Source organism: Poecilia mexicana, unplaced genomic scaffold, assembly GCF_051168715.1.
Source record: "Poecilia mexicana isolate PSO_F unplaced genomic scaffold, ASM5116871v1 scaffold_5, whole genome shotgun sequence".
NCBI classification, from domain to species: Eukaryota; Metazoa; Chordata; class Actinopteri; order Cyprinodontiformes; family Poeciliidae; genus Poecilia; species Poecilia mexicana.
Window position 1 is genome coordinate 13190895 of NW_028263374.1, and position 21882 is coordinate 13212776.

At 40.1% G+C, this 21882-nt stretch overlaps 1 protein-coding gene across 1 annotated transcript in view; it reads left to right on the forward strand.

Annotated features, from left to right (window-relative positions):
* slc4a8 (solute carrier family 4 member 8) overlaps positions 1 to 21589 on the forward strand; it is a 33999-nt gene extending 12410 nt beyond the window's left edge. Inside the window, exons 3-26 of the mRNA XM_088005971.1 lie at positions 4508 to 4589; positions 6715 to 6867; positions 7231 to 7366; positions 9214 to 9374; positions 12110 to 12286; positions 13102 to 13190; positions 13404 to 13561; positions 13663 to 13750; positions 14121 to 14267; positions 14383 to 14483; positions 15131 to 15305; positions 15409 to 15542; positions 15630 to 15875; positions 16051 to 16156; positions 17097 to 17258; positions 17819 to 17932; positions 18154 to 18315; positions 18400 to 18651; positions 18800 to 18868; positions 20383 to 20556; positions 20643 to 20774; positions 20857 to 20954; positions 21306 to 21419; positions 21526 to 21589. Coding sequence (XP_087862097.1) covers positions 4508 to 4589; positions 6715 to 6867; positions 7231 to 7366; positions 9214 to 9374; positions 12110 to 12286; positions 13102 to 13190; positions 13404 to 13561; positions 13663 to 13750; positions 14121 to 14267; positions 14383 to 14483; positions 15131 to 15305; positions 15409 to 15542; positions 15630 to 15875; positions 16051 to 16156; positions 17097 to 17258; positions 17819 to 17932; positions 18154 to 18315; positions 18400 to 18651; positions 18800 to 18868; positions 20383 to 20556; positions 20643 to 20774; positions 20857 to 20954; positions 21306 to 21419; positions 21526 to 21589 — 3294 coding nt within the window. The remainder of the gene's footprint in view (positions 1 to 4507; positions 4590 to 6714; positions 6868 to 7230; positions 7367 to 9213; positions 9375 to 12109; positions 12287 to 13101; positions 13191 to 13403; positions 13562 to 13662; positions 13751 to 14120; positions 14268 to 14382; positions 14484 to 15130; positions 15306 to 15408; positions 15543 to 15629; positions 15876 to 16050; positions 16157 to 17096; positions 17259 to 17818; positions 17933 to 18153; positions 18316 to 18399; positions 18652 to 18799; positions 18869 to 20382; positions 20557 to 20642; positions 20775 to 20856; positions 20955 to 21305; positions 21420 to 21525) is intronic.
* Positions 21590 to 21882: the final 293 nt, after the last annotated feature.

Below are 21882 nucleotides of genomic sequence, written 5' to 3' on the forward strand. Positions count from 1 at the left end.
ACAAATTTTCTTTTGTGTTCCCTCACAACATGCTTACTGCAATATTTTCTGACCTTTTTGTATGCAATCACAAATGTTGATTTAAAATGTCAAATATATACACATTTAAATAGCCTCAGTGAAAACGTGTTCATTATTAACTCTTTGGTGCAAAACATTGATTGAAAATTGATTTATTCACTGCATGTTTATGTCTGTTTGTGTAAGTTTGAGCTGGAACTGCACATGAAAATGGCAAAAGTTTTGCAAGGGAAAAAAATCCCGCATGTCCCCTAGAGGACTCCGGAGGTTCCTGACCCTGGATTGTGAAAGCTCATTAAAATCAATTAGGAGGTTTGAAGCAAACTTATTTTTTCATTTTTATTATTTACAAATGAAGAAGACATTGAAGAATGAAAAACCTTCCCAGAAGCGATGGCCTACCAAATTACTCCAAGACTCAAATTTGCATAAAAACGTCTCTGCAGTACAATGTTGAGGTTACAGATTGAGAAAAATATTCTGTGTCCTGGCAACACAAACTTCAGGAAGACGTATCCTGGTTCATCATACATAAACCTAAAAGCATTTCAAAATAAGAGCATCATCCAGACAGTCAAACATGGTGATGGCCTACTTTTCTGCTTCAAAACCTGGATGATGGAAAAATGATGGGACCATGAATTCTGCTCTCTTGCAGGAAACACTGCAGGAGAAAGTTGTCCATGCTCAAACACCCTCCAATGGAGCCAAAATAAAGACATTTTTCTGATTAGACTGGACCAAAATTCCTCAGCCATGATGCAAATGACTCATTGGCAGTTATTGCAAACACTGTTTAACCTCAGTGAATCACTAATCCTGCATTGTAGTGCAGGCCTAAGGCAACATGAAGCAAAAACTGTGAGGAATATCCACGATTAACTAAAAACAGACAAAACCTAAATTCAAAACATGACAAAAGAACTCGGATCCTGACAAAGATGTGAAAACTAAAATAACTAAGATTTTAGTGCACTACTTTCAAAAAGACTTTAAATGTATTAAGTAAAAGTGTTTGTGTGGTGTCATTTCCCCTGAGCATTAACTGCTGCCTGTTATTCTGACGCATGAATATCACGTGGAAGTAGAGTTTGTTCAAATTTATTACATTGTGCAGAGTTGGAAATGCTGCCACACTTGCCTCGTCTGCATAAAACCACAAATCAGATTCAGACTCCGGCCAAAGTATGCCTTTCTAATTAAGAAGCTTTATTCTTTTAAATGGCAGAACTCTCTTGGGATAATGAAGTGCTCAGTCATGGAAAGAAAATGAAATCCCAGTGCACTTATATGGTGCTTTGTGAATGAGAAAGGAAGCATGGATCCGGCTCCAGATGAAGCAAGCCTGAGAATTAGGTGAAGCTAGATTTGAAAATTTTACTAACATTATGTGCTCATGATAGAGGGCGATGTCCTAAAGCAAAAACAAAAATTGCTATATTTAGAGACAGTACCCAGCACTTTTCCAAAATCTTAAAGTCTTGACCCTAAAAAGTCAGTTTGTTCCTTCTAGGAATTCATATTCTAGATAAATTATTTATCACTGCACATCCTGTCCATGTTTTCATGTCAATTATATATTTTTAAAAAAGACAAAACTTTATATTTGTCTGATCACTCAAACACTTTACACTACAGCAAGACTCACACAATCACAAACACAGATTCATATACTCATCCATCAATCACTAGGCGACTTAAAGTTTAGTGCCTTGTCCAGGGTCATTCAGCAGAGCACAGGTATGGAAAAAATGCATGTACACCTCTGACACACCATATCCCAAAGGTGCTCTGTTAGATTGAAATCCGATTGAAATCATTGCGTCTTAATGGTTAGCAAAAAGGTTTTGGTTGGATTTGAGCTTGTTGAGGCAGCAACGATAGTCGTGTAGGTTGTGGTGTTTAGATAGCGCTCAGCGGCCGCTTCATCCTAATTATGAAAACCCCGACAGTGAACCTCCGAGTTTGAGAGCCGCTAACTAAAACATACGTTCTGCAGGGGGAGGTCCATAAGAAAAATAATAAATTCTGGAGTTATAGCACTATTTTCTAATAAAGTTGCTGAGCTGAGAGCTGCAGCTCAACAATAGACTGCTAGCTATCCCTGCTCCAGGCAAGTCCTGTGTGATGCTAACCAACCAATCAGCAGAAACTGGACGGCACCGCCCCTCATTTGCATTTAACTGTTCTTGATGACAACGCTGCAATGCACAAGGAAAAGTAAAAAATGGAGACGCTTGTATAAGGAAAGGACAAAACTAAATATATACATTTCTTGGCGAAAATACACGTGTAAGGAGAATAAAAATTCATATACTTTTTTTGATGACAGTGCATGTATAAAGGAAAGGAAAAACAAAATATATACATTTCTTGACAATACGTGTAAGGACAAGGAAAAACAAAATATATATTTATGCTTTTATTTTTTATTATGTCAGTTTTGGTCCTCCATATAAGGCAGTCTCAAAATGAAAAAAAAGCATTGCTAACTTTTCACTTGAACTTGACCATTTCTACATGCAGAACAAATATCTGAAACTGTGTCTAATAGCTGCAGCACATCGTGGCGTCTTTGCAGGATTAATTTGTGGATCTGAAGGAGTTTGTATCTTTACCAGTGTAGCAATTATTGTGCAGAATGAGGTAGATAACTGACTGACCCTTGGTTATAAAACTGCATGTTACAACAAAGGAGAAGAGCCAGAAAAAGAAGTATGTAAACAACCACAGTTTATTTCAGTGCATGTGTATGTGTATGGATGTTGCATTTGTTGATTTGTAAAGTAAAACCTTATAAAAGGAGCATGAGTATTCAGATGGGTTGACATATAAAGAGGAGACACTGTGAGAATGGCTTGCTTCCTAAGGAGCCATCAAATCAAACATCATCGTAAATGTGTTGTCAAAGGTGAGATTTCAGGGCATGATGTGTGAAGAATGGAGAAAGCAAAGACCAGAGGAATCTGTTTTAAGAGATAAACCTCAGACCAGCTGCAAAGCGCCGCTCTGGAGATTTAAGAGTGTGAAGCTGCAGTGCAAGATTTGCTCTCAGTGAACTGAGCAGCTTACGGTGTTTAAGCGTTAATTGAATTATCGGTAGCAGTTAAAGAAGTTGCTTGAATTTAAATTTTTTTGGCATGTAGGTCTACTTTCTCCTGTTTTTCTACATATTAACTCTAGTAGTAACAACTCCAACCATTTTTAAAACATTTGGCTTAAATATTCACTCTTTTGAACACTATACACGAAGGCGGTGCAGCGTCACCGCAGTCACACAGCAACTCCACAGGCACTATGATGTTTTAATATCATCCTGTTATGATTATCATAAGACCTGTGACATTAAGACGGGACTGCAGCAGACTGAGCAGAGCAGACTGCAGCGTTCCTGAGAAATCCTTGACACCAGATAGTTAAACCATCTGCAGTAACATCCTCCAGCAGTTTCCCAACAGCAGTCCAGCTGATTGATGTGGCGCTCTGGTAATTTGATTTGTTTCACCCTGGATAGCAGAGTCCTGTCCGTTTTCCAAATGGCTCGTCCTGTTGCTACAAATGACATGTATTTGTCTGTAGTTAGTTGCTAATTACCGCAAGACCTTTAATACGTGTCCACAAGACACACGGAACGTAGACTGTCTGGAAACGATTCTTTTATTTCGAAAGGCTTGTGTAAAAGAAATAGTGTCAGGAAACTTCTGGACAGCGACGTCCACAATCACAAACACACGACTGATAAGTAGGCAAGTGATGCGGTGTTTCAAAAAGTGTGGTCAACATTTGTATTCAGTCCCCTTTGCTCTAAATAAAATTCTGTGGAAACCAATCGACTTCAGAGATGATCTAATTAGTAAATAAAGTTTGGGTCTCAGAATAAATGAAGCTGTTCTGCAAAGGCCTCAGAGGGAACATTAGTAAAGACCAAAAAGCACAGCAGACAGGTCAGGGATAAAGTTGTGGAGAAGATTAAAGCAGAGTTAGGTAATGAAACATCATCCCACCACGCCTTCAACATTTCACAAATGCTCCGTTAGACCCATCATTTGAAACAGAGCCGTACAAAGTTATTGTTGTTTTTAACAAGCGGTGACAACATCTGGAAGGAGGCAAAATTACATTTTCAGCGTTTTGGTCTGCATGCAAAACATGTGAAGTGGAAAACTAACACATTGCTTCTCTTCAAAGAGACGAAGAAGCTGGTCATACTTGACGGAAGGATGTGTGGAGCTAAATTCTTGAAAAAAATCACGTTAGAGCCTGTAAAGATTTTAAACTAAAGTGGACGTTCGCCTTCCAGCAGAACAACAAACCCAAACAGACTGCAAGGGAACAGTTTGGATCAAAGCATCGAGTTTCGACCTTTCAAAAGCTTTTTAACTCTTTCGTCCACTTGATGTTATTCTGCAGCAAAGCAATGTGTTGTCTGCTCCAGAAAGAAGAAATATGAACTTTGACTTCATGCTGTTCTGTTTGTGTCGATCAGAGACCTGATGAGGAAGTGGTGGTGGACCAGGGAGGAACCAGCTCAGTGATGAACATTCACTATGAGAAAGAGGAGCTGGAAGGTGAGAACTATTTATATTTGGAAAACTGGGTTGATCTTAAATGTCTGGTGGTTGTCTTTTCCTGGGGGCATGCATTGGTTTTTCTTTATGGTCCAAATAAAGATGCCAATCATAAGCATTTTCATGTCTGGGAAAACAAATTCATTTGCTCAGAGAAGAAGAAAGAAAAGAAGCATAGTGGGTTTGATTTTAACTTATAAACTGAATTTTTTCCTCCCACACTTTCTAGAGGAGTACAGCAGCACTTCATACTTTGTGTCACTGAAACTCAGAGATAATTTTACATAATTTAGAACAGAAGGGAGGATTTCCGGTCCTTGTTTCCTCGGGACTCAGCTGAAAACACTCGAGCCAGAACTGTCTGCCACCTCAGCCTACGACCCAATCAGGTCCAATTTGTTTGCTAGTAATGCTTATGTTTGCACATAACCACACAATTGTTTTATATCACATAAGCATCAAAATGAGAAGAAAAGGAATGTAAGGCATGAGGCACCAAACACATAAGAAAAAGAAAACAACCCAGATATAAAGATAAATATTCTGTAGTGGTTCTGCAAGCAGAACTAAATCGCGACATTCGTTTTGTTATGTCTTTTGTCACTGCTTTATATAAACCCTTTGGCATCAACTGCTTTACCTTCTCTCAGTTTGTTTCTGTGATTACCTATTTTGTACCTCTTTTGTTGTTTTTAAATTAAAATGTTTTATTTTTAAACATATTTCCATATTTCTTGAATGTGTGAAGCAGCTTAATCTGCAGGCCTGTTGGAAAGACGGTATATAAATACAAGTTTGACTGATGCTTTTAGTCAGTGTTAGAGCTGCTGGTGGAGTTCAGAGTTCAGAAGTAAAGAGTTATTGATTCTATTTTAACACCTCTAGATTTGATACGGAAACACTTTGTTTTAACACTGGATTTTAACTACTAATAATAGACACCCTAGAGTTACAGACACAGAATGTGACTCTACTAGAGTAAAATTAACTCTGCTTTTGCATAAAGTCTACTAACACCAAAACATTTGACACTTTTGAATTTTCTGTGTAACCGCAGAGATATATTTCACAAACAGGCTGCAGTTTGGCTACATCTTATTAAATTAATTTGTTGACTCACATCTCTAATCTAGCGAGTCCAAATGAAGCTGACTCACACATGCAGCTCTTGATTCCACTCATCCTCCTCTTGCCTTGTTTAGTTTCCCGTTTTCGCTCTCGTTCAGCTTCATTCAGCTCTGTTTAGCTTTATTTATGCGACTCTCATTCACATTAATTAGCCTTGTTCAAAATGGGTCCATTGTGGAGCCAATTACATGCTGTCCGATTCAGTCGTTTTAATCATCACAGTGCAACCACAAACTATTTTGCTGGAATTTTGGAAGGTGAAAAAAATAGAAATGGGTAGTTTTCCAATGTCTTCTAATATCTGCACCTTAATTTTTTTTTTTTTTTTTACAAGAGTATGAATTGTTGAATCTAAACACAATGGGAAATAGGATGTTACTTGTAAAAATGGCTAAAAAGTCACACTTATAGAGACAAACTTTGTAATTTGAGCTGTGTTAGGGGATTAACTTCAGCTCAAAACTCTTCCTTTGATACCAGTTGTGGAATATTGTCAGATATTATCAGCTACGCCATCTACTAATGCCAGTAACATGGGAAAAAAAAGGGTATATAAAAACCAAAGGGGTATTTGTCATTTTCTAATTCTGTTGAGATATTTGAGGTTAAACCGTGGCATCATTCTCAAACTTTTTGCAGCCTATATCTCTTTTTTTTAAAATTTTTTTAAAGAGGTGTCCTGTATTTAACTTGTTTGTTCGATGGCCCAAAAGCTGACCGGCCTTCCTGTCTGCACTGAAGAAACTTCATGTGGCTTTCTGTTAGCATTAGCTTTCTTTCTGTCATTTACCCATAAAGGTCAGATGTATGGAGAGCTTCACACATCTGTCAACAATTTCTCCCACCTCTAAACCTGAACCAGAGTTAACTTTTAGCCCGTAGGCTGGCTCTCTCACCCAGCCTGTCAATTTACAGAAGCCGTGTTTGATTCCTAATGGTGTCAGGTAAAAAAAAATCTCTTAGTAAACGTTAATAAAATCTTCACCTCTCCCTTTAGGACACAGGACTCTGTTTGTGGGGGTTCGGATGCCGAGGCAGAGCCATCGACACCACAGACCCCACGGATCCCGCCACCGCAAGAAAGATAAAAGGGCAGGAAGCATCACGACACAACAGAGCGAGGACAGTGAGACAGCTGGCAGCAGTCACGGTAACACACACACACACCACCACACACACTCCGTCAATATAAAGATCTTCCTGTTTACTGTTTTGTATGACTCGTTACAGTCACACGTATGCATGTGCCCACAGGCTCCTCCCACTCAGATCAATCCTGCTGATTTTCATCACATGGTTGTACGACCACTGCACTTCAGGCAACAATTGACAGGCCACTAATGACCCAATTAGGAACAGGACTGGATTTCTGTGTAGAGTCTTTTGTGAAAGTGAATGTGCTGCCATCTAAAGGCATGACATATGTAAGAGACTGTGTCCTCTCTAAGAACTAAACTTCACCTCTGTGTCCCTCCTTCCTCCCTCGCTCCCTCATATTCTTTCACTCCGTCAGACACGCCGTCCCAGCGGGTCCAGTTCATCCTGGGCACAGAGGAGGATGCGGAGCACGCGTCCCATGAGCTGTTCACCGAGCTGGACGAGATCTGTGTGAAGGATGGCAAAGACGCCGAGTGGAAGGAAACGGCCAGGTCAGGAAGCCTCCGCTGGGAGAAGCTGAAAACAGAGCCTGTAATAAAGTGTCTCACTGCAGGGCTGGCAGAACGAGATCCATACATGTACAGCTGGTTATTACATTTATAGCTCAGGGAATCATTTATCGCTTCAGGTGAGAAGATGAATTACAAAATGCTACTTTCAAAAGGAGCAGAATTTCAGATTTACATGCTAATGTCAAGCCTTCGAGCCCCTCCAAAATAATTGTGCAAATCTTCTGATACGATGTTGAAAATGGGGGAGGGAAAGTAATCTCTCCTTGCAGTTTGCTGCTGGTAAAAAGCTGGTCTGCACTGATCAAACTTTGGAGAATAAAATAAAAACAAACCAACTTTGAACTTAGGAAAAAGCCTTCTGAATCAAGTCAAATAATTTTAGCAATGTAGGCAAAATGTCCGATGAAGCCAAGCGCAGAGAAACTTTTCAGGCAGAATACTTAAATAGATCATAAACATTGGATGATTTACAGCAGGAAAAAGCAGGAAGAGACGAGGCATGGAGCAAAGACGGTGAAATAATGGAGGTGTCACAAAGAATAACAGAAAGAGCCAGTGGAGAACAACAACATTGAGATGTTACATAAACACTGATGAGTGGCGAATGGCAGGGGAACCAGAGGAGCTGATCAGAGACGTGAAGAAGAGGAAGATGGACAGCAGGTGTGCCGTGAAGCAGGCTGACAACAGGGCAGGAGAAACACAGGAGGAAAGAATAATGTGAGAAACTACAATCTGGAGCACAAAGGGGCAAGACAGATGAATAAAATAACTAAAACAACTGAATAAGATAAAATGGCAAGAGCTCACAGGAAATGATCAAAACGGAAAAACAAACGATACCCCAGGTCCAAACACCTACATATCGAGATATTAATTTTGGAGTTTTTGCCTTTATTGTCTGGTTTTTCTTTTGAGAAAATCAGGTCTGGCGCAAAACTAATTAGTTCAAATCGCTTCACTTAAGCAGCACCGATTCAACAAATCCATGTCGCTTTCATCAATAAAAATAATCGAGACAAATTCAATGTTAGTTACGTACAGTTTAGTCCTCATTGTAAAACAATGAACGTTCATTATTCGAATTGGTAAAACTTTTATTATCTAAGGAAACCCAGCTGACTGCGTCAAAATAAAATCAGAAATTGTCCCAGTAATTACTGTGATGAGTGATTACATTTTGGTTTTGAGACTATTTTCAATAATGCTAGCTCACTCTCTCAAACACAGTGCAAGTGGAAGATATTTCAACAAAAAACTATAAATAAACCAGAAATAAAAGCCACACTCAACCAAAACCATAATAAAATGAAGTGTGGTGTGTAAGCAAAATTTCCCTTCAAAATATTAATCATCAGAAAGGAAATTGATTTACTTTATCATGTGAATAATTGATTCTTTGCTTACAAGTCACTGAGCATTTACTTCTCCTGAATGAACGTGAACAGCTTTTGCAGCAAACCCTGAGCGCGTATCTTTACGAGGAAGAAACGTCCAGGCTGACCCTGAGCGGCCATCTGTCACGACCAGCCGGGGGTTTAACGGAACAAAGCTAATAAAACGAAACACAGCAGCGGGGATCTAGAAGTACTTTCACTGTTAAACAAAAGCGGAGCTGATGGTAGCAGTAAAACTAGAGAAGCCAAAAGCTTCTCTCGCGCATCATCTCCCTTTAATCCAGATTCAATTCAGTAATCGGTTCAGTTTGTTTACAACGCGCTACTTTAAGTAAAACATCAACACCACTCAAGGGTTAAAATAGAAATATTTAAACTGGACTCTATTGAGGTGAAGCTCCTGATCTGCTGCTTGTTTTTATGTTGCAGGTGGCTGAAGTTTGAGGAGGACGTGGAGGACGGCGGAGAGAGGTGGAGCAAGCCTTACGTCGCCACACTTTCCCTCCACAGCCTGTTCGAGCTGCGCAGCTGCATCATCAATGGCAGCGTGCTGCTGGACATGCGAGCCGACTCCATTGAGGAGATAGCAGGTGAGAAATTTCCCCTCGCGTGTAAACCAGCATCTCAACATCAGAATGCTAGAAGACACGTGAAAAGTTGTCACCGATGTTGCAAAAAGTCCGTTTTCATTGTGATAATGGCCAACATCCGTTTTTATGAGCTTTGCTGGAACTTTCCTTTTGTAGAAATGAGACTTATTGATATAAACCGGGATGCAAAACCATTCAACGAGCTCTTTATTTCAAGATCAAAGTGATTTATAGACAACATGAACGTTTTGCATAAGGTGGACATGACAATGGTCAATACTCTAACTTTTCTTCATAGAGGTTACAACTGAGCTGATTCACATTAATCACTCTGTACCTAAATATTTTAACTGAATTCATATAAAACATGAACTACTTTTTTCTTTTTGTTAGTTTGTAATGCTTGTTGCATATACTCTAATTGGTGAATAAAAAAAAAGTTAAGATGCCATAATTAGCACATCAATAATGTGTCATGTAACATTTACATTTTGAACATTTGAAAGTTCAGTTCCTTTTGGGGGGTTTTCCCTCCTGGTTTGTCTTTCTCACATAATTTGTTTTCTTTTATTTATATAATCTCCTGCTTTAGAGACCAGACACCAAAATCAGAAATAATTTGGACAGAAAAACATTTTCATTCCACTACAAACTTAGTGTTCCTGTTTGACCAAATACTGTCGAACAAAATCATCATGCACAAAGACAAATGACATTTTTTGTGTTGTTATTTTGGCTTAACTTATTTGTATAATGACCAGCTAGCCCTGCTAGAAGTGACAGAATGCATTGGGATGCAACTTCATCTCTCTCTCTGCTGCGTCTGCAAACCCACAACCTGTACTCACCCCCTGCCTGCAGAAGGCTCTTGCAGAGTACAAGCAGAAATGAACTGCAGAAACAAATGAGTATAATCTATCATGTTCACGCTTAAGGCCTAAGCCTTGAGTTTAAGGCAAAGGAAGGAGGCATACTATATCAGTTATGGGTCCCTACAGAGGCTCGTATATGTGTAACAACCTAAACCTTGCAAGTATGTGCGCGCACACACAGCATTTTTTTCACAGCTTTTTCTTGCTTAAATAAGTTTTTTTCTTAAAGTTTCTCATGTTAGATTTTATTCACTCCAACACAGGCAGTGACTTAAAGTTTGTCATGTTAAGACAAACATTTTCAAGTGGAAGTTCTTCAAGAATCGTCACTCATGAAAATGTTAAAGGCATTTTTACACCATAGTCTTGCTTCAGATAAAAGTAAAACATTAACTTTTTTTTATATTCATGCATTTATCTTGACTTTGCTCTCTAATCTAAATTCTAAACAGATAATAAGAGCTGATTTTATTATCTTTTCATCATAATGTTTGAAGTTACACATTGAAACGGAGAAACAAGGAGCAAGAAAACAACAGACTTCTTCATAACATAAGGCCATGTTAGCTTTAGTTTTAATTCGTTAACACACATAACCCTGCAGCCCTTAAAGCTTCCCGGGCTTTACTGCATGCAGGCTTCATTGTGTTGCTCTGTTGTCGTTGTCCTTATTAACAAGTTTCACTGAGGTCAGCTCATTATCGCTGATCTTAAAGTGCGCTCAGAATAAATTCACTTACTGCAGACAAAATGTGCGCGAGAGAATCTCCTGGTGGCTGTGGGTAAAGAAAGGAGGCAGACTAATGCACAGTCTTGTGCTGACTAAACAAGTCAGCTTGAAAGGACAAGTAAGACGCAGACAGAAGCTGTTGTTCTTCAGGTCCATATGGTCTCATATGTCAGCAGCATTGATTCAGCTTCAGCAGCACATAGGCTGCTCTTAGCGCAGACAGGCAGATGTATGAGAACACTGGTGTAACACAGAAATTGGGAAAAGATTAGTGAAATTACAACATTTGTTCAATTTAATATTTTTCAGTTGTTTATGAGCTAAAAGTTCATAATTAGTTATAATTCATATTAACTTCTGGAAACAAGGAATGTGTAAAGATATAAAAATATCTAAATGCAATGAAAGTGGAAGAAGTGTGGTCTTCTTACCTTTGGAACCGTCTTCTTATGGTGATGTATCCAGAAAGGAGAAAAAGGACAGGAGAAATGTTGTGAGGAGTGTAAATTGGAGAACTAACCAACTGGAACTGCACACAGAGATTTAAAAGCACAAAAAAAGTCCACATGAGGTTCTGACAATGTCTCTGTCAAAATGTTAATCCAAGAGCATCATCTGTCAAACTCTGTTCATCTGTGTTTTTGACCTGACACAGTTACTTAAAGTTAAGTAACAACATTGGAAGTTGTTTGTTAGAATTTCCTGCATGGTGGATCATTTTGGAAAAAATGCTCAGTGCATCCTCTTCCATGTGACAACACATCCATTTGACAAACTGCTATTTAAAAAAGACTTATTGTTATAAGTCTATTCTCTGTTTACAGCCATGATCAGATGCATTTGAGTGCGGTAACAGATTCTATATAGTCAGCCATATGAAACTGTGTCTTTGATCCTTGGGGTGCAACTCCAAAAGCCCATTTTGTGTCAGAAATTGACATTTTAAAAGTAACTTTTTGATTTGAAAACAATTAAAGGGCTAATTGTGAAGATTTCAGGCTCTAACATGTGATGTCAGACCTTCTCCACGGAGACAAAACCAGTCGTGGTTAGCAAACTAGATAAATACTATTTTATCAAGTCTCAGCTGCTTTTGCCCACAAGCCCAGTGTGAGTCTAAAATTGCGTTGCAGACATGGTTCTGGATCACCAGGAGGCGTCGCACGAGCTGGATGACACCGTCAGAGTTAGGGTGCGTGAGGCTCTGCTGAAGAGACACCATCACCAAAACGAGAAGAAGAAAAACCTGATTCCAATGGTACGCTCCATCACCGAGGGAGCACGCAAACAGTCCGAGCCTCAGGTAGTAGGTACGACTCATCACACACTCATCGGTGGGGAGCGGTTTTAATTTTGCAGGACTAAAGCAACAGACACACAAGTTACATTGCTTTGCACCCCTTGAAAAGTTTTCACGTTTCGTCACATTACAACCACACACTGCGTGGAGTGTGTATGGACAGCAGTTTTTAAGTCTTGCCACAACTCTCAGTTTGGCTTAGGGTTGGACTTTGGCTGTTACATTTCATTCTCTAAAAAGTTTTCGTCCAGGATTGCCTTGTGTTTTAGCTCCATCCCATTAAATCCTGCCAGTTTCTTTATCCCCACTGAAGAAAAGCGTTCCCACAGCATGGCGCTGATGGAAGTGAGTACAGGGAGGTGTGCAGTGTTTTTCCCAGTTTGTGGAAACCTTTGGATGGTTTTCATGGCTTCCTTACACATTGGTGGACTTTAATCACCACTAAGGTCACTTCTGAAGCCAACTGGACGCACTAGATTTCACCTATCGGATTAAAAGGGGCCAAATGCAAACGAATGCAACACTTTTCACCTTTTATTTGTGACAGATATTGAAAATGATAATTTCCCTTCGTTGTTGTGGTTGTTGATTGCTTTGTGTTAGTCTAAAAAGAATGAATACTTTTTGAAAGGCACCACAGAATCCTCTTCAAGCAGTAATCCTCCAGTACTTCATTGCTTCCGAGAATTAAGAAACTGGCAAGAGGAATCTAACTTTTGGAGATTTTTTTTTCACACTTTGTTCTTGGAATGATATTTTCTCTGATTCAGCTGCGTTTTCTGTGAATCACATACATGCACACACCCACACTTTACCATCCATTAGGCTCCGCCACGTCTCCCCAGCCTCCTCTGCCGATGGAACCGGCCAAGAACGGCGCTGGACCGGACAGCAGTCAAGTGGACCTCAGTAAGGTAAACAAACCGGCTGAGGATTTCTCATTCATTTCATTAATATGGATGAATAATGGAAAATATATCATTTGTTATTTATGAATATTCACATGCTCATCTCAATACAGGTTACAGTATTGAGATGAGCTACAAATGATTTTTACCTCTAGTGCAGGAGGTGGATGTTTTAAATCTGTGCTTCAGTCTGGTAGTTTTCTCTTTTTGCTGCAACAGGTTGACCTGCACTTCATGAAGAAGATTCCAGAGGGCGCTGAGGCCTCAAATGTGCTGGTCGGTGTCCTGGACTTCCTGGAGAGGCCCGTTGTTGCGTTTGTACGCCTTTCCCCTGCTGTTCTGCTCACTGGACTCACTGAGGTTCCCATCCCCACCAGGTAGACAGCCACAGCTCCATCAGGCCTTGCTGGCAGGTCATGTTAATTCAGCTTTCAAAGGAGAGTTTATGAAGTATGGTTTATCTGCTGGTCCAAATCAGATTCCTGTTTATCCTTCTGGGCCCTGATGGAAAAGCTCAGCAGTACCACGAAATTGGACGTTCGATGGCGACTATTATGACGGATGAGGTGAGAGACCTTTCAGATTTTTCAGAACTATTCACTCTATTGAACTTTTTAGCATTTTTTTTGTTGCAATAATCACAGTTTGTGTGTTTTTTTCTTTTCTTTACCTGAGTAAAAATAAATGCATGCCAGTTATTATTATTATTATTATTATTATTATTATTATTATTATTATTATTGTTTTTATTTTTCTCCCACATCCCTGTAATGCACTACTTCGTGTTGGCACATTACAAAAGAAAATGAAAAAGTTAAAGAGGTGTGAATACCTTTGCAAAAATATTGCAGCTTCTGAACCATCGATGATAGAAAAACTGAACATCTTTCTTGCAACGTTTTTCTTTGATTATTTTTAAATTTCTCATTGGATCAGATCTTCCACAACGTAGCGTACAAGGCGAAGGACAGAAGCGACCTGCTGGCAGGGATAGACGAGTTTCTGGACCAGGTGACTGTCCTGCCGCCAGGAGAGTGGGACCCTTCCATCCGAATAGAGCCCCCAAAGAGCGTCCCCTCTCAGGTAATGCATCTTACTTTTCAGCCCTGGATTTTAACCTCACTAGAGGCATTCAAAGTTGTTTATGTAATATGTGCGACTTGTTTTTTTGTTTTTTTTGCTTGCTTCTGACCTGCAGGAGAAGAGAAAAATGCCTGGAGTCCCCAACGGCACAGCCCTGCAGGTAGAAGAACCACAACATGCTGAACACCACGGGCCGGAGCTGCAGAGGACAGGAAGGTAAGCAGCTGACCAGCCAGGTTTGTTACAGAGACTTGTTGCTTAATAATATGGATGATTCTGACTGAATGGGCAAAAACTGAATTTCTGAAGAAACGAGATGGGACAATATTAAGGGCCCAAAGAGGATTAAAGCACTTCTCAGATACTTTGTAAAAGGTTTTGTATTTTTCTTTCTGCTTGATAATTATGCACCACTTAATATAGATCAATCACACAGAAACCCAGTGAAATACATTGAAGTTTGTGGCCACAATCTGCAAAACATTCGCAAGGCCATGTATGTCGCCTATTAGCTCCTCAAAAAAATGTTTTTTTTTAAAGATTTTGTGGCACTAGTGACCTTTATGCATCAGTAGCCTGACATGGAGAGAGGCAGAGAGACGGGGAAGAGACGCAGTAAATGGCCTGGGGTCAGGAAATGAACCCAGAGCAGCTGTGTCAAGGACCACAGCCTACAAATATGCATCTTCTGCTCTACCACTGAGCCATATGATGCCCTCTTCTGTACTTTCTGAAAAAGACTGGTGATTATTTACCCGGTGTTATTTGGTTTGTTTTTAAAAAGTGGCAACATGTTTCCCATCGTCATAGATATAAATATAGCAGCGCTTGTTTTCTCTCTAAAATGAACAACCTGTCTTCAGGTTGTTCGGCGGCCTCATACTGGACATCAAGAGGAAAGCTCCTTTCTATGTGAGTGACTTCAAGGACGGCCTGAGCCTCCAGTGTGTGGCCTCCTTCCTCTTCCTCTACTGCGCCTGCATGTCTCCTGTCATCACTTTTGGAGGACTGCTGGGGGAAGCGACTGAAGGACGTATTGTAAGAGCAAAACCGTATTTACGCCACTATGAGGTGCTGTTTGTTCTCATCATGTGTGAGTGAAGACGAATCAAACACAATGCAATACCACCACCCGTTCCAGAGCGCCATAGAGTCGTTGTTTGGTGCTTCGATGACTGGAGTGGCCTACTCTCTGTTCGCTGGGCAGCCTCTCACCATTCTGGGCAGCACAGGACCTGTACTGGTTTTTGAGAAGATACTCTTCAAATTCTGCAAGTACGTTGAGAAATTAAACGGCTCCTTTGCTGGCTAGTCGGGCCTTCGTCGGCCTCCTCTGACCCCCGCCTCTCTTTTCTTTCTCAGGGACTACGATCTGTCATATTTGTCTCTCCGGGCTTGCATTGGCCTGTGGACGGCACTGCTGTGTTTCATGTTAGTGGCCACAGACGCTAGCTCTCTGGTTTGCTACATCACTCGGTTCACTGAGGAGGCATTCGCCGCCCTCATCTGCCTCATCTTCATCTACGAGGCCTTGGAGAAACTGTTTCACTTGGGGGAGCTGTACCCCTTCAATGCAAACAGCGAGCTGGACAAACTCACGCTAGCATAGTGAGTAAACAGCTTCTTGTTTTTTTTTCCCTTCTGTGTATTTGTAACTTATTTGCATCTTTTTTTCCAAACCCTTGTAAGAACAAAAAGAAAAAAGTAAACAGAACCCAAACGTATTCGTTTAGTCAGTCAGCAAATGTTAATTTCCCTGTTTTGTGTCCATCTCTCTGTGTAGCTGCAGGTGTTCACAGCCTGATAATCCCAGTAATAAAACCTTAGAGCTGTGGAGCGAGAGAAACATCACGGCCTCGGCTGTATCCTGGGAAAACCTGACTGTCAAGGTAATTTTGTTACATCTATATGCTTTCCATTCATTCATCATCCCTGCATGCTGTGATTTATTTATGCCATATTTTTGATTGTCCAAAAAAAACCAAAAAAAAACAACACATAATCCTGCCACTATTTTATTTATGTTTGTGTTTTTAATAAATAATTCATATTTAAAGAGGAAAGTATGTTAGTTTTGCAAGTTTACAGTTTTTTTTTTTATCAGATACTTTACCTTCAAATAATTTCGCATTCATCGAGCGTCGTTGACAGGAAAACCTGTTTGTTTTTGTTCATTATCACTGGAAGCTACACGCTGTTTGCCAAGAAATGACCAAATAACATTCTAACTTTATTTTGTTTGGTGTTTCAAAGAGAGAAATAAGCTACGCCAGTTCAATGCTATTGAGCTCCATCCGTTGCTTTGGGTTTTAAATAACAAAAACCAATTACAAATATTAGCTTTTATGACACACAGCAATCTGTGACCAAAGAAGAGAAAATGAGGGAAGTTAAGTGACTTAGTGCGTCCTCTAAAAAATACCTAGAAAAAGATTCTGTCACATTGTTACCAAGGCATGTCTTTAACTTTTCAGTCAATATGTAGCTCACCTACAAGGCCTTTTCTGCCTGAGGCTGCATCCTTCTGTTGTTTATATTTCTTTGCTTCAGAATGTTTTTTTTTTCTTTTTGGTTAACATTCAACAAAATCTCACCTTCCCTTTACCAGTTAATCTCTCTGAAGCACATCTGTAAGGCTGACATTTCTAGCATTTCATCTTGACAACTCAAAGGTGTTTGTTATTTTCAGCAACATGTAATTACTATTATTATTATTATTATTATTATTATTATTATTATTATTATACTTTTACCCAATCAGCTCAAATAAAGGGGTCTCCATGTTGTTTTTTCTTGAGTCTGGGCTGAAATCTGTCTGCGTCCCCACAGGAGTGTATGAGCCTTCAAGGACACTTTGTTGGGACAGCATGTGGACACCACGGTCCCTTCACCCCAGATGTTCTCTTCTGGTCCATCATCTTGTTTTTTTCAACGTTCTTCATGTCGGCCTTCCTCAAGCAGTTTAAGACAAGTCGTTATTTCCCCACCAAGGTACCTCACCACCTTGTTGATGTATGATGGTTGGCAGGATCATGTTTTTTTTGTTTTTTTTTTTATATTCTTAGCAGGGACCCGTCAAAGTTGATAGGAAGATGAATGGAAGCAAATAGAGTAAATAAATGGAAGAAATATCTGAGATTAGGCTGGAGGTTTACCTTTCAGCAGTCCAACGACTCTAAACATACAGCCAGAGATGCAATGAAAGCGTTTCGAGCAAAGAATACCCCTGAGTTAGAAAATCGAGCGGTTGGTTGTACTGTTTTTTATTTTGGAGCATCAGAGAAAAGAGGGCCAAATACAAACACATGTAATGTTTTTGTGATTTGTACAAAATGTTGAAAATTTTGAATAGTTGCGCTTTCGTTTCATATTTTGTTTTTTTTGTAGTCTGTCACATGAATTCCTGCATTTTGTTTGTGGTTGACAAAATGTGTGGAGATTCAAGGGATATGAGTAATTTAAGAAGATAAAATTGTTTGAGATTGTTTACGTTCAACTTTAATTGAGTCAATAGCAACAGACATCTAAATGCAGCAATCTGTCTCTCCTAGGTGCGGTCCATGATCAGTGACTTTGCAGTGTTTCTTACAATTGTCGTCATGGTCCTGCTCGACTTTGCCGTTGGAGTGCCATCCCAAAAGCTGAAGGTGCCAAGCAAATTCCAGGTAATTCCATAGAAATGTCCAAGAAATATATGTCTAAACAATATGTAAGTGCAGATGAAAAGCTGTTAAAGTAAAGAAAAGTTGGAAGTAAGCAAAATTCACCTTGCTTTCAACACTTTTCCCAGTTTTCAGCACTTATTTGTGAGCTAAATTAGGACAACTTGTTGCAGGGAAATAGCGATACAAATGTCAACATGCGCACCTCTGCTCTTTTCCTGCAGCCTACCAGAGATGATAGAGGTTGGTTGATCAATCCAATCGGGCGCAACCCCTGGTGGACAGCCCTGGTTGCATCTATTCCCGCTCTTCTCTGCACCATCCTCATCTTCATGGACCAACAGATAACTGCTGTCATCATCAACCGCAAAGAGCACAAACTACTGGCAAGAGGAAAATAAAAAAATAATAAAAATACTGCTTCAGGCTTGGATTCTGAACCCGTAACTGACCCGCTCTCTGTTTTACAGAAAGGCTGTGGGTACCACCTGGACCTGCTGATGGTGGGGGTGATGCTGGCTGTGTGCTCCATCATGGGACTGCCGTGGTTCGTGGCAGCCACTGTGCTGTCCATCTCTCATGTCAACAGCCTGAAACTGGAGTCGGAGAGCGCAGCTCCGGGAGAGCAGCCGCGCTTCCTGGGCATCAGAGAGCAGCGACTCACGGGCCTGGTGATCTTCCTGCTCATGGGATGCTCCGTGTTCATGACTGGAGCCCTGCAGGTGGGTCACAATCACAATGCAGGTCTGATGAGTAAAGAAATGAAGGGATGGAAAAGTGGCGACACTTGACTGTTATGTGCCAAAGTTATTTATTATATCAACAAATTATGTCTAATAAAGTGTAACTCTGACGTTTTTCCTATTTCAGTTTATTCCTATGCCTGTATTGTACGGAGTTTTTCTTTACATGGGAGCATCTTCATTAAAAGGCATTCAGGTAAAACTATATTTCTTTATGAACCACACATCTATGAGAGCTTTTTTTTTCTCTTCAAAGCAGTAAAATTACAACATTAAATAATTTTCAAAAATTTGTTTAATGACTTACTTACAAAAAGTAACTCGAAGGTTTTCATCTCAACTTTCCTATAAAAATGTTATATCTAAAAATGTGTCCAGCTGTTTTTCTGCCCAGTTCAACTAATTTGACTTTTCTACTGCGCCTTTTCAATAAAAAGACAATGACTCCAGATTATTTTGCTGCTTTCTCAAGAGCAACGGCAAGTGAACAAAATTATACACAATCATTATCTGCATTTCAGCTAAGGGCTTTTAATGATGCATTACAATAGTTTTTGTTAAAGTTTGAATGGTTTTGGTTTTAGTTCTTTGCATAGTTTGCACATTTTCAGTAAAATTTAGGTTGGGAGTTCTCTTGAACATCCGATTCAAAGCCACTTAAAGAGTAAAATCTGGGTTAGATTAATGATATTTGGGTACAAACAGATTTACAAATAATACAATAATAATACAATAAACACATCCAAACCGGTTTTGAATAATATTAATGTTTCCATTATGAATATCTATGGTCTGTGCTTAAGCAGTCTCTGCTTCTTCTCTTAATGCCAGATGATTATTTTCAGATTGAGGAAGGTTTTGCTTCCCTTGGATGTCGTCCACTGACATTATGCAGTCTGTTTCTCACTCTGAGCTGTCACAGACACTGTGATAAACCTCATGCCAAGCCTGAGGCACTTGTGAATTTCTTTTTAATTTATGCAAGTAGCACACTGCTTGCACTGGGATTTTAGCAGGACTCTGACAGTGACTGGTGGAGCGAAGGCTGGCTCTGTTTGTCTTGATTATTCCTGTAAATGTTCCTCTGCCCGTCTTTCTTTGGTTGTGTATTTTCCATCCTTAGAAACATCCCTTCATTCCAAAACCAAAGCTTTCTGGATTTTCTGCTGAATTTTTTATTACATATCAGCTCTTTCTTATTTTGTCGTTTCAGTTTCAATGTATTCACACAGGTCATCAATTGTATTCATAACAACTGATGGTTTGTTGAGGGTAATGTGCTGTGGCAATGTTATACCACTTTGCAAACAGTTTGGCATGTTGGTTATCAAGTTTGGTTCTGACATATTTCAACTGCAACTCTGTAAATAAAAACCAACTTGGATTTCATCACTCATTCCACACCAGTGGACTCTGTTTTCTGATTAGCCGACCTCTGAAGGCAGTTAGTTACACTAGATTTTAAATGGCGCTGCTGTGTATCCATGGCGTTTGGATGGATGTCAGTTTTTGGATGTCTTTCATGACTGAATTTTCAATTTACGATTTGTGTGTTTTCTTTGTTTTAAAAAGGAAATAACCAGCATGCAATCTCCAATCTCTCATACAGTCTGCAATTCACCAGTGTTAATCGTTCTGTAGTGGTCTTCCTCTGCACTTGCTGATTTTTTATTTACTTCTAATCTTCTGTTCTGACTGTTTTCGTCTCAGTTCTTTGACCGCCTAAAGCTTTTTGGTATGCCAGCGAAGCACCAGCCAGACTTCATCTACCTGAGACACGTCCCTTTGAGGAAGGTGCATCTGTTCACTGTGACTCAGCTCACCTGTCTGGTGCTACTCTGGGTCATTAAGACCTCCCCTGCTGCGATCATCTTCCCCATGATGGTAATTACCGTCACTGAATAAAACCACGTCATTTGTTCTTCCAGTTTCTCTCTAGTCAGGATCTTGTTTTACTCCTGGTCCTGCAGGTCCTGGCTCTGGTTTTCATCCGGAAGCTGCTGGACTTGTGCTTCTCGAAACGAGAGCTGAGCTACCTCGATGACTTGATGCCTGAGTGGAAGAAGAAAAACCTGGACGATGCTTCCAAAAAATTGGAAGAGGTAATCTGAGTGGGGGGGGGGATCTTCAAATGTTTTGTTAATTCCTCTTGTTTATGGCCGCGCCTGTGTTTGTATCATGCAGGAATCGCAAGAAATGCTGAGCTTGAAAAGAGATGAATCAGCTGCTGTTCAGATTACGATGGAGGGAAGCAGACTTGTTCAAAAAGCACATGATCCCAAGTGAGACACACACACACACACACACACACACACACACACACACACACACCCACACGCGCACACACACACGCACACACATACGATGAATATGGTCTTGATTGATGGTCTTGAAACACTTTGAATTGCCTTGCTGCTGAAAATGTGCTATATAAGTAAAATTACCTTACCTACCTTACCTTGATTAATAGGATTATTATAGAGATTTGTCACTTTCCCATCCATCTCTTTGCATGCCTGTGTTTTTTATTATCTGGTGTGTGGGGCTCTGTCTTCATGTTCCCCCAGTGGATCATGTATATTACTCTAATGCCTTTCCTCAATTTTACCCTTTTTCCTCCTCCTGTCCCTCAGGTGTGATCCCTCTGAGATTAACATATCTGATGAAATGTCTAAAACCACTGTGTGGAAATCCCTCAACTCCAATCAAAAGGACATTCGTCCTTTGGCTGCTAAAAAGGCAAGGCCGTACCCTCCTTCATCCCTCGTCCCTACCTGGAGGAAACAATCTTGCTGCACACTGTCATCTTCTGCTTTTTTGATGATTTGCTGTTTGTTCTCTGTTTCATTGTAGTCAGCTGGCTTGTCCTGCAAGCTGCTTTGACTCTGTGTTTGTGTGCTTCGTCCTGCAGGATTGAAGGGATCACGTTCATTGATGAGTGAAGACATTCAGCTGTGTCACCTTGCTGTAGTTCTGGGCCACCGGAGGCCACAGGTTGACCAAACCAAAGCAGCCTCTCCAGAGCTTACAGAAGAAAAAAAAAAACCCTGCATCATCAGCCACATACATACAGAGAAAGTCAGCTGAGCTGTATACATGTGTACTTCTGTCTGTTTCAGGTTTGTAGATATAATAGAGATTCAAGTCTTTATCCCATACTCTAAATTTAACTGATATACACAAAGCATCACAATGCTGATATTTTCAAAC